The sequence below is a fragment of the Clupea harengus genome, chromosome 23 (assembly GCF_900700415.2).
Source record: "Clupea harengus chromosome 23, Ch_v2.0.2, whole genome shotgun sequence".
Classification (NCBI taxonomy): Eukaryota; Metazoa; Chordata; class Actinopteri; order Clupeiformes; family Clupeidae; genus Clupea; species Clupea harengus.
In genome coordinates, this window is record NC_045174.1 from 12,386,234 (window position 1) to 12,398,458 (window position 12,225).

At 47.1% G+C, this 12,225-nt stretch overlaps 1 protein-coding gene across 3 annotated transcripts in view; it reads right to left on the minus strand.

Moving 5' to 3' along the window:
• The window catches only part of lrp2b (low density lipoprotein receptor-related protein 2b), a 54,603-nt gene that overhangs the window by 27,086 nt on the left and 15,292 nt on the right, over positions 1 to 12,225 (minus strand). For 2 of the 3 annotated variants that reach the window (XM_031560563.2, XM_031560564.2), the window contains exons 26-42: positions 11,742 to 11,990; positions 11,194 to 11,402; positions 10,757 to 10,941; positions 10,279 to 10,507; positions 9,779 to 9,956; positions 9,285 to 9,413; positions 8,786 to 8,952; positions 8,538 to 8,681; positions 8,160 to 8,269; positions 7,628 to 7,805; positions 7,092 to 7,305; positions 4,870 to 5,106; positions 4,321 to 4,512; positions 2,913 to 3,833; positions 1,775 to 1,940; positions 1,279 to 1,437; positions 658 to 947 (exon numbers count right to left, since the gene is read on the minus strand). In XM_031560563.2, coding sequence (XP_031416423.1) covers positions 658 to 947; positions 1,279 to 1,437; positions 1,775 to 1,940; positions 2,913 to 3,833; positions 4,321 to 4,512; positions 4,870 to 5,106; positions 7,092 to 7,305; positions 7,628 to 7,805; positions 8,160 to 8,269; positions 8,538 to 8,681; positions 8,786 to 8,952; positions 9,285 to 9,413; positions 9,779 to 9,956; positions 10,279 to 10,507; positions 10,757 to 10,941; positions 11,194 to 11,402; positions 11,742 to 11,990 — 3,957 coding nt within the window. The remainder of the gene's footprint in view (positions 1 to 657; positions 948 to 1,278; positions 1,438 to 1,774; positions 1,941 to 2,912; positions 3,834 to 4,320; positions 4,513 to 4,869; positions 5,107 to 7,091; positions 7,306 to 7,627; positions 7,806 to 8,159; positions 8,270 to 8,537; positions 8,682 to 8,785; positions 8,953 to 9,284; positions 9,414 to 9,778; positions 9,957 to 10,278; positions 10,508 to 10,756; positions 10,942 to 11,193; positions 11,403 to 11,741; positions 11,991 to 12,225) is intronic. The other variant, XM_031560565.2, reaches the window with a different exon arrangement.

Sequence of the window (12,225 nt, forward strand, 5' to 3'; positions counted from 1 at the left end):
TAACAAAACTTATTTAATGGACAAAACATTAAAACAGAACAAAAGTAAAAAAAAAAATTTGTCCAAACTTTTCAAAATGTCAATATTACAGAGTGCTCACAACCTTAACCTTAACAAATAACAACAAGAAGATCAACTAGGTAAAAAAGAATATACACTTTGAATTAGTGCCAAGAATGCACTGCTTGATATGACCTTTGACAGCACTCATGCAAATGCCAACAAATGGCAGAACAAAAATATTCAACCTTAAGGTCATGAACTGTGTGGGCATCTTACCTAACACACACCATCTTACCTTACACACACCATCTTACCTTACACACACACACAGACACACAGACACACACACACCATCTCACATACCACACCCACCATCTTACCTGGCACACACACACACCCACCATCTTACATGGCACACACACACACACACACACACACACACACACACACACACACACACACAGACACACACACACACATACACACACACCATCTTACCTGGCACACACACACACCCACACACACCATCTTACCTGGCACACACGCATTCACACACACACACACACATTCACAGACACACACACACACACACACACACACACACACACACACACACACACACACACACACACACACACACACACACCACCTTACCTGGCACACACACATGGCTGCAGCCTCCATTGAACTGCTGGCAGGGGCTGGCACAGGTCTCCTGCTTGCTGCTGCTGAACACATGGATGTCGTTGGGCCGGTACTGTAGGCCCTCCCTCAGCACCGCCACGTCAGACCCGTCGTCCTTACTGGCGCGGTACACGGAGCGCGTGGTCCAGTCCGTCCAGAAGATGTCCTGCTTGTAGACGGTCACAGCAAACGGGTACTGGGTCAGGCCCACGATCATCTCCCGGTTCTCCCCGGTCAGGGAGGAGCGCTCGATCTTGTCCCTTCAGACAGACCAAGATGGCGGGGAAGAGAGAGGTGTTCAGTGGCGCCATTCTGCCAAGACTGTGGTGGACTTGCTGCTGCTGCAGCATCATATTCATGCTATCATGCTAGTTCAACAAATTGCAATTATTCAATCTTTATTGAAGGTTATTGATAGAATACTGTACTGTAACTATTGATACAAGACTGAACAATGCTTAAATGAGCAAATATTAACTTATGTTATAATTCTGAGGTGAACTTTTTGCACATTCATTACCTTATACCATTACTTATCTGCTGTCATGACCTAAATATTTCCATGTCTGCCACAACAGCAGTAGAACTCACAGAGAGGCGTCGGCCCAGTAGAGCATCCTGTCCTCGTAATCAATGGAGAGGCCATTGGGCTGGGAGAGGCTGGAGTTTATGATGGCCATCCGGAAGTTTCCGCCCAGCGTGGCTCGTTCGATCTTTGCAGGAGAGCCCCAGTCTGTCCAGTAGAGATACCTGAGAGAGATCTTCAACATCAGCCATGTCTACTCAGCCTGTCGTCATGTTCAAGGTAGTGACTAGGCATTTAAGATCATATCTAATGCACAGTGTACAAAACACTTTTTGAATACATACACAGCTTCTACAACATACATATCCTCCTTCAGATCAGATAGAGTTTAAGGTGATCGTTATTAGCCACAATAAAATAACCCGATAAAAAAACTATTTTTCAATCCAGTGCTCCATAAAGCCAGGAGAACAAAGAGTGGATGACTTCAGTGCTATACGCTGATCCTAGTGAGGCTAGAGCTTCAATCAGTCCTGCTCAGTGTTGTGACTCAGTGTTTACCCATAGCAGGGGTCCACGATGATGGCCCTTGGCCGGTTGGCGTGGGCGATGAAGGAACGGTTCTGTCCGTCTATCCCCATGGCCTGAACGCTCCTGTTGCTGTAGTCGGTGAAGTAGAGCCTCTTATGCACCCAGTCATAGGCCAGACCCTCAGGGTCACGCAGGTCTACAGAGAGCATGGAGGAGAGAGAGAGAGGGAGTGAGAGAGAGGGAGAAAGAGAGAGAGAGAGAGGGAGTGAGAGATAGGGAGTGAGTGATGCAGAGTGAAAGGTGAGGGCAGAGGCATAGAGACAGAGGGAAGGAGATAAAAGGGGATTAGAGAAATGACGAGCGAGAGAAGAGAGAAAGAAAGACAGAGAGAGTGCTTAAAACCAGACTGGTAATTTAACTCTGCTCAGAGCTGCATGTCTCCCCCTGCTTATATTACTTCATCCACAAAATTCCCATTAAAGAGCCATACCTTTGCACCCAGAAGCATTATTCCTCTGTAAGGGCATTACTAATGATGTAGTTTTATCATGGTGCACAAGGCTCTGATTATTTCCATTACATCTACATTTTCATGACCCTCCCCGATATACTTGGTCAGGAGTTTTTAATGTCTGGGATGTCTGCTATCTGGCTGTGCTCCAAGCACCCCTGTTTATAATCACTGCAACTAAAGACCTCTTCATTGCCTAAATATAGTGTGTTCAGCTAATCACACTGCTGATGAGCTCAGTTAGATGTGCAGAGTAGGGAGAAGTGGAGAACATACAGTGTGCAGCGTGGCCCAGCAGCAGAATTTACCACCCTTAGATAGTGTATGAGAGGAGGTTTATGCCCCTGATCTAATATATAAAAGGATGTTTATGCCCCTGATATAGTGTATGAGAGGAGGTTTATGCTCCTGATATAAGAGGAGGTTTATGCCCCTGATCTAATATATAAGAGGAGGTTTATGCCCCTGATCTAATATATATTAGAGGAGGTTTATGCCCCTGATCTAATATATAAGAGGAGGTTTATGCCCCTGATCTAATATATATTAGAGGAGGTTTATGCCCCTGATCTAATATATAAGAGGAGGTTTATGGGGTGACCCCAGATGTAATATATAAGCATGAAAACACCATTAGAAAAGCCTGGAGGTTCTTACCAGTGGCGATGAAGACTGGGGGACTGCCAGGGATGGCTGTGTTGATGTAGCCAATCTTGCTCCTCCCGATCCCGGAGTATTGCGAGAAGAACACCCTGCGGTCCTGGAAGTCAAAGTCCAGCGCCACCACGCTGTACCCCAGGTAGAAGGATGGGAATGGGACCGAGTGGTCGTCCGGGTCCAGCTGCGCGCTCTCGACTGTGTAGTCCGTGGTGTAGACCAGGAACTCGTCCTTACCGTAGCCGCAGGTGACACCGTTGGTTAACAAAGAGCCGTGGGCGCAGCCGCAGCGCGGGGCCGCCTGGTCCGGCTCAGCAAAGCAGAACTGCTGGCAGCGCCCGTTGTCCTCCAGGCACGGGTGGAAGCCCACCTGGTGTGCCGCGGTCGGCTGCACATGGGCGTCGAACACCGCCACGTCTGCCAGGCCCTGCAGCCCCTCCCGGATCACCTCGGGAGCCGCAGCATCCCCCGCGTACTTACTGGCCTGGAAGAGCTTCCCAAGCTTCCGGTCCACCCATAGCATGTAGTTGCCCAAGATGGCGACCCCGTACGGGGCGGGGTAGCGGCTGCCGTAGCGCACTATGTGCCTCTCAGTGCCGTCGCTGGCCATGCAGGAGATCATGTCGAGCCCGTCGTCAACCCAGTAGAGGAAGTCGTTGGTGTAGTCCACCGTGAGGCCGCGGGGCGAGGATAGGCTCTCGGAGGCCAACACAGTGCGGTTGGTGCCGTCCAGCTGGGCCCGCTCGATCTTGGGGTTCTGGCCAGCGTCAGCCCAATAGAGGTAGCGGAGTTTGGGGCTGACGGCCAGGTCGCCGGGCCTGTCCGAGGAGCTCTTCAGCAGGACCAGGCGGTAGCTGGTGTTCAGGCGAATCACCTCCAGGTAGGTCTGAGTCGGGAACACGTTGGTGAAGTACAGGTTCCCTGGGATTATTCAGTATACAAAACAGTGAGGTAAGATTCAGAGCAAGTCTCTACATCAGTGACATAGACATTACTTGACAGTCATTTAACAAACCAGACAGAATTTGTTTAGGAAAGTTGATCAGTTTGGATGTCTACAGGTCACCAAAAAGACACCCATGTCTAGAGGGTCACTGATGTCATCAGGTTCACTGATGAAGGTAAACAGCCAGCAGAGCCAAAAGACTGAATGTCATGTCTGATTTAGAGTACGTTTCTGGACCTTGGTCCTGGACCCTTGACTAACACTTCACAGTCATTTAACTTTTAATTTATCTTTAGTTTCCGTAAAAGTGTTTGGGTTCACTGCCGAAAGGTGAACAACAGAGCAGAAAGGAAGTCTGATTTTAGAGACGCATTTGATGAGGGCAGAAAAATGAATCTATCTATCTATCAATCAATCAATCAATCAATCAATCAATCAATCAAAAAAAGTACAATCTCCCACCTGCTGCCCAGTCGATGGCGAGCCCCTGGATGCCACCGGTGCCCACTCCTGAGGTTATGAGCCGCGAATACTGTGAGCCGTCGGTCTTGGCCCGGTTAATTCCTCGGTAGGAACTGTACGTGCTGTTGTCGATCCAGTACGCAAAACCAGAGGGGATGTGGAGGGCCAGCTTGTCAATCACAGAGTTGGAGTCTATCGGGGCATTAGCATGATTATCACCATGACGATGGCTGTATTCATCAAACCAGTTGTCACAGTGATACATAAGGCTGGAGAACATTTTAATCTTTTAATTCTCCTATTTCTGTGACAAAAATGACTTTTTTTCCCATTTTTTTCCCAACTCTTAACAGCTTACACCCTGATATCATGGCAAAGGCAAACTGTAAGTTTGGTAAAGGACTAGAAACATATCCCTTCAAAACAAACACCCACACCAACCTACACCCACCCAATGAACTCCAAGGGGGGGACATTCAATAATGACCAAAAATACCAGCTGTGAAAACGTGAAACTGTGAAAACGTGAAAACGTGAAGGCATACGTACTTCCTGACACAGGCACCATGGCCTCCGAGTGGTCAGAGCTGTTGATGTGGAAGCCCCGGATGAGGCGCGGTGTAGACACGATGGCGAAGGAGTCGTACTGCTCACAGTGGCTGCCGTTCTGTGAGGGCACAAAGCCTGTAGTGCAGGCGCACACCTTCTGACTGCCCGGTTTAGGCAGGCACAGGTGGGGGCAGCCCCCATTGTTTGTGCTGCAGGCGTTGGTGGTACCTGCCGAGTCTGAAAGAGTGTGTTTGTGTGAGAGTGTGTGTGTTTGTGTGTGTGTGAAAGAGAGGTGAGAGACACAGACAGTCAGACAGTGAGTGTGTGTATTTGTATGTGTGTGTGTGTGTGTGTGAGAGAGAGAGAGAGAGAAAGACAGAGAGAGAGGTTACATCTTTGTAAAAGCTTAGAATTCTGAGGGCAGTCAGACAGATGGAGCGTGGTCCATCTCATTCCCAACCAGCAGAAAGGTAAAAAAGGTACACACTCATGGGGAATCAGTCCCAGTATTGAGGGGAGAGAGGTGCAACTCATTTCCAACCAGTCCAAAAAGCTGGAATAGATTTGTGCTCACAGGGGAAATCATGGCACAACACTAGGGAAGGAGAGGAACAGCCAAACTAATCCAAAATGGGCCAGGATAATGGAGGCTCTTCGGAGTGCTCTAGACAGGCTCTTATTCGTGTTTTAGCTAAACATGCACGCTGTTTGCGTGAGAGAGCACTGATTGTATTACACTCTTTTAATAATCCCTAATTAATCATTTATTAATCAAGCTGCTCTCCTCGTTCCTGCAGTCTGTTAGTCACTGGCCTGTATACATTGTAGAATCTGTCGAAGCAAATGTTGGCGAGCTTCTCCTGCATCTGTGCTACTCATTCTGCTACGCTGAGCAAACATGAATGGTTCAGGCCGCAGTTCCTCGACTCGACCTCTTGAGTTTTTCATAGCTTATTTGAGACGCTGAAACGTGTGACTCCAGCTGCTCTCCTCACTCCTGCGGTCCGATTCTATCTGCATCCTCGCAGGGAGCGTGACTCCGACCATCTGCCTGCACTCAGCTTTTGGCAGCGTAGAGCAGCACTCACACGAGCCGGGGGGAGGGGGGGGGGGGGGGGCGGGGATGGGGAGAGAGAGAGAGAGAGAGATGTCGAGAGATGGTAGAGGAGAGAGAAAGTTCAGACGAAAAACAGAACGAAAGAGAGAATGCAGAACAGCTCTCACGGAGTGGCGTCGCAATAGAGAGAGAGATGGGTTGAGGGAGACAAAAGAGAGAGAAGTTCAGGAAAAAAGATATAATAGAATATAGACAGAAAGAATATAGGAGCAACACTCACAGAGTGGGGCTGGAACAGAGGGAGAGGTGAAGGAATGAAAAATAGAGAGATAGAAAATGACAGTTGTTCAGGGGGAGGGAGAGAGATAAGTTCAGACAGAGATGCAGTGAAATACAGGAAGAAAAGGGAACGCAAGAACAGCACTGTGGAACAGGAACATGTGGAGATGGAGACAGGCAGAGAGAACGAGGTTAAGAGAGAGAGAGAGAGAGAGAAATAGCAGAGAGAAAGACAGAGGGGCGATAACAGCACCCACTGCATGATGAGAGTGTGGAGAGTGCAGCAGAACGCACATACAAATAGTGAAAGAAAAAAGAGACAATGACTGAAAAGAAAGATAAGATGAGCCACAGAAGAAAATGAAAAGACAAAATAGGTGAGAGAGGGAACAGTAAGTAAAATAGATGTTGTGAGTGAAAAGAGAGAGAGAGAGAGAAAGACAGAATACAGACACACAGAACAGGTGAAAGACAAAGACGTTGAGAGGAAAAAAGAGACAGAAAGATGTTCAGAGAGAAACACAACAGAATAGAGAAATCCAAAGAGAGAGAGTGATACAGAAAAAAGGTAGAGATAGAGACAGACTGTACATATCATCATTCACTGTCTCTGCCTGCGGTTAGTACAAGGTGCCAGTGGTCTTAAGACTAACTAGATAGAGCTACAACTGCTGCCATAGAGAAAGTAGTTCAGTAGTTCACACAGGAGAATAGAGCAATCAATAGAGGAAAAAAGACAGAGTGAGAGAGAGACTGTGAAAGAACCATAGAGCTACTTCACCTTTGCTCCCTGTCTCTGGCAGTGGTTAGTAGAAGTTAAGTAAGGTAAAAAGTAGAGGTAGGAATAGACTGTGAAAGTACCACAGACGTGTGCATCATCACTCACTGTCTCTGGCGTGGACCTTGACGGCGCGGAGCCCAGCCATGCCACTCCTCAGCACCACCATGTTGGCCCCGTTGGCCTTGTCCACCCGCTCCACCACCTCGTAGTCCACGTCGCTGTAGTAGAGGTGGGGGCCGTGCACGCTGATGCCCCAGGGGTGGGACAGGCCGCTGACGATGGTCACCCTGCTCACGCCGTCCATGGTGCCACACTCGATCTGCCAATCAAGTAGGGACAATTGTGACATCAGAAGCCGTCGTTACAGGAAGGGACACCTGGAGGTTGGTCTTTTAGGCTATGTCTCGCATACGGGCATGCAGTATAATCTGTTGGTTGTCTGTGTGTTTGTGTGAGCGCAAGTGCGTGCATACTGCGCTAATATATGGTATTTGTGTGTGTGTGTGTGTGTGTGTGTGTGTGTGTGTGTGTGTGTGTGTGTGTGTGTGTGTGTGTGTGTGTGTGTGTGTGTGTGTGTGTGTGTGTGTGTGTGTGTGTGTGTGTGTGTGTGTGTGTGTGTGTGTGTGTGTGTGTACACTCACCAGTCCTGTGCTGGTAACCCCCCAGTAGAGTTTGCTGGCTGCTATGTCTGCAGTGATAAACTCAATGTGACCCAGGTTCCCTGTGAAAAGGTTCTTAAGGTTCCCTCCGTCCATATCTGCACTTGCAACTTTTGGGGGAACCCCGCTGTCCGTCCCTCTGTCTGTCCAGAATAACTTCCTGCCAAGGACATATTCACAAACTCACTGCTCTGACAATCACAAGGAAACTCAAACTTAAAAACTTAAATACACAACTTTATTTATACCCATTTATCAGTAACTCTTAACCATTTCCAAACAACAGTACCATTTCAACCATGATGCGCAAGTTACATGTCTCTGAAACTCAGCATTAATACTTGTATGTTATTGTGGCAATGAAAATGCAGTTTTTCTAAACCAATGTGAAATAATAAAACATTTTAAACCATTATTGTTGTACTATTTCCTGACATTAAGCACTTATAGTAGTTCCATTGCTGGGACACTGGAGGGAGCTAGAGATGAGTTATTGTAAGGACAGCATATCTACCCTCTGGCAGGGTCCAGCGCTATCCCCACAGGTTCACCGGCTCCCTCAGGTTTGCCCGTGTTGGTGATGAGGGTCTTCCTGTATCTCTGGGCCCCATCTACTCGGATGACCTACAGGAAAACAGTGATAGTTAAAAGTGATGTTTGATGAACAAATTCAATTTATGTAACACATTCAAGTGGATCATTTCATGTTTATCAGGCAGATAAAATACAAAAATAGAATAGATAGATTAAATATGTTATAACGTAATAAATATAGAATAAATCTGTCTCTGGTTCCAGAATCCCATCTTGTGAGTCTTTCGATTCATCACACTACAGACCAAACACTTCCCCTGAGTTGTGTTCTGTGTTCCAAGAACGTATAAACACTTACCTCTATCGCCTTATTGGTGGGATTTGTGTAGTACATCATTCGACTTATCCAATCAAAAGCCAAGCCAGAAGGAGAACCCATGATACCTACTGGTGCAAACTGGGTTCTGTTGGTTCCATCAGTCTTCCCTCTGTATATCGACCCCTGTTTCATTCAGTGGGTCCAAAGAACAATGTTAGAACCAAAGAACAGGGCATGAAAACAAAATACCATCAACGTTATTAACTAATTACTTTAACTAAACTTACTGAGCCTTGCACCCAGTAGACAAACTGTTCCTTGTCATCGAAGTCAATGTCGACTCCTTTGGTGATGCCCGATATGGGAGTCATGGCGTTGTTGGATGTGTCGTTGGGGTTAAGGGGGATCCCCAAGATGACTGTGTCTCTCATTACCATCAGGAAGGGAGTGTCATCTATGACAAAATGGTGAATGAAAAAAAGAACATCCAAATAGAACTAGTTGTTGTGTTGTTTTGTGAACTCATTATGAATGTGAAGTACTATTACTATAGTTTGTCAGTCTATTAGGACTTGTGTTTTAACAATAACTTTACATTACATTTATTCATTTGGAGAATTAATTTTTTTATCCCAAGTGATTTAGAAGTGAAGCAGAGCACAACTCACTGAACCTTTCCCTCCAGGGACAGTGAATAGTGAATAGATAGTGAATATGCATTGCAGTGCTAGTATACTGTATACCCAAAGAGAAGCTGTCCTAGCAGTGGGATGTCTGAAGCTGTACCTTTGGTGCAGGTGCGCTTGTCACTGTTGAGGTTCCAGCCGGACTGGCAGGCACAGGTGTAGTACCTGGGCCGCCTCTGAGACAGCAGACACAACTGGCTACACAGGTGCTCCACGCACGGGTTAATGGCTGCAGGTACACACACACACACACACACACACACACACACACACACACACACACACACACACACACACGCACACACAAACACACACACACACACAGCCTGTTATTTGTCTTTCCGTGGAGCAGTGGCATGTATTTATTTGGGTGTTAAATTTGAAAGGTACTCGCATGAACTGTAAACTTGACTTCAGTATGCAATTCTGACAAAGGTTTGTTGATATTTGAGTTCAACAGCCAATCAAATCACACCCCTCCCTACCATGTTCCTGAAGCAATGTGTTGATTGGCTGGAATTGTTTATGTTTGTGTATGTTTCTCATTTACAGCCACCCGCACAGGCTGCACCCAACAGACCCCAGATGCCTCACCATTGGGCTGCTTGATGTGGTGGTCCATCACGATGCCCATGGGCTGGTAGACGCCTGTCATGAGCGTGGTGACGTTCCCGCCGTGGAACTTGTTGATCTTCATGACGCGGCTGGTGTAGCGTTCGCTCCAGTAGACGTAGTCCTCAAACACGGTCATGCCATGTGGGTGCTGGAGGTTCTGTGGAGAGAGAGAGATAGAGAGAGAGGGAGAGAGAGAGAAAAAAGAGGTGAGAGATAGAAGGAGACGGAGGGTGAGAGCGTGACAGAATAAAGAGAGAGAGGAGAGAGGTAACACAAGGATAGAAAAAAATAGAGACAGAGAGAAAGAGAGAGGGAAGGAGGAGAAAGGGAGGGAGGGAAGAATAATACAGAAATAAAGGGAGTATGTCTCAATGCTGCGCAGTGGTTGTAACTGCCACAATTTATTACGAATGTTTCACAAGTTAAGATTGACTTTAAACATCCAACCAAAGAAAAACACACAGGTGTGCAGGACGTACCATGTCACTGGCAAACACCTGATAGCGATTGTTGCCATCGTAGTCACAGTAGTCAATGTACTTCAGGTAAGCGTCAGCGAAGTAGAGGCGCCGAGTTGTGTAGTCCAGGGCTAGTCCGTTGGGCCAGTACACCTTGGTCGTGACGATGGCTTTCCTCCCAAACCCATCCATATCGGCCCGCTCGATCCGTGGGTTTTGACCCCAGTCGGACCAGAACATCACATTGGTGCTGGAAAATATGCAAATAAACAAGTGAACACATAAACAAATAAACATCCATGTAAGAAATACACTTATGCTCTTACACTGATACCGGCACTACATGGCTTTCTAATGGTGCCAAGACTTTCAGTTTTAGATAGGGGTTCTTGCAGTTCTAGAGATTAAAAAGCTTTAGCAAACTGGCTTCAGAGTTTCCTACTGATTGTCCAGGGCTTCAAGTAAATAAAACAGTTTAATAATTAAAACAGGGTCCTACTGGTTACGAGGATCAAGTGCAAGCCCGCGTGGACTGGTGATGTTCTTGCTGAACAGAATCTTCCGGAAGCGTCCATCGATGGTCGACACTTCAATGGTCTGCATTACAGAGTCAACCCAGTAGAGGTTCCGGCCGGCCCAATCCACAGCCAAGGTCTCCGGAACCATCAGTCCACTGCTGAACACCTAGAGAACACAGAGGTCCAGAAATAAGTGTATTATAGCTGGATAACCATGTAGTCTCTCTATTTAAAAACTTCATTCTGAAGTTGTTATGATTCGCTTTGTGAATATTGAATAAATGAATGAAACATACAAAGCAATATAATAGGCAACATAAACTCCCCCTTGTGGGCATAATTTTAATTACAACACATTACATGACGACTATTCAGCGGTAACTTGCTCTTTCCAAACACCACACTGACCACCACCCACCTTCCTCCTGTCTGTGCCATTCTGGAAGGCACTCCAGATCATCTTCTGAGAGATGTCTGCCCAGAAGATCCTCTTGGTGACCCGGTCAAAGTCCACAGACACGATGTTAGAGCCACTGATGATAGGCTGGATGACAGGCGGGCGGAAGTTGATGCGGTCGGCGATGATCTGACTGCGTTTGGTGACCAGCAGCACAGCCTCTATTGGGTCTGAATCAGGCAGGGGTGAGGGGTGACATGACACAAGGTCTCAGTTAGGGTTAACCTGGGTGGCTAGTGGGAACAGGTATGTTATCTGTCCTTAAACACATAGCATCAAAATGAATTTGAAGATTATGCCAAAAGTAGTTCCCTAAAATAGACACCTCTATAAGTGGCTAGTTGTTACATAGCGTGGCTTAAAGTACATTGTAAGGACACTTAATAATGAAATGGGACTGAATGTATATATTACTGTATGTATGTATGTATGTATGTTTGTATGTATGTATGTATGTATGTATGTATGTATGTGTGTATGTATGTATGACTGTGTGTATGTGCACTCACTCTTGGCCTTGCAGGTGCGTCCGTCGGGCTCCAGCTGGTACCCATCCTGGCAGAAGCAGCGGAAGGAGCCGCGCTCGTTGAAGCACTGCTGGCTGCAGAAGCCGGGCACCTGGCACTCGTCGATGTCCTCACACGTCTTGGAGTCGTTGAGGAGCTGGTAGCCCAGCAGGCACGTGCACTGGGCGCCGAACGGGCCCTGGATGCAGCCGTCGCTGCAGCCTCCGTTGGTCACGGCACAGTCATCTCCATCTGAGGGTAGGGAGATTGAAGGGGGGAGGAAGGGGGAAAAAGGGAGAAAGAGAGGCAGACATGAACATTGGGAGTTGGAAAAGAGAGAGACATAGAGGAGCAGAGGGAGAGAGGGAGAGGAAAATGAGCAGAGAGGGAGAGGAAAGGAGAGAGGAGAAAATAAAGAGAAGAGAAGAGAAGAGAAGAGAAGAAGAGAGACAGGGATATATTATGTTGAGAACAAGGTCCATCTTGA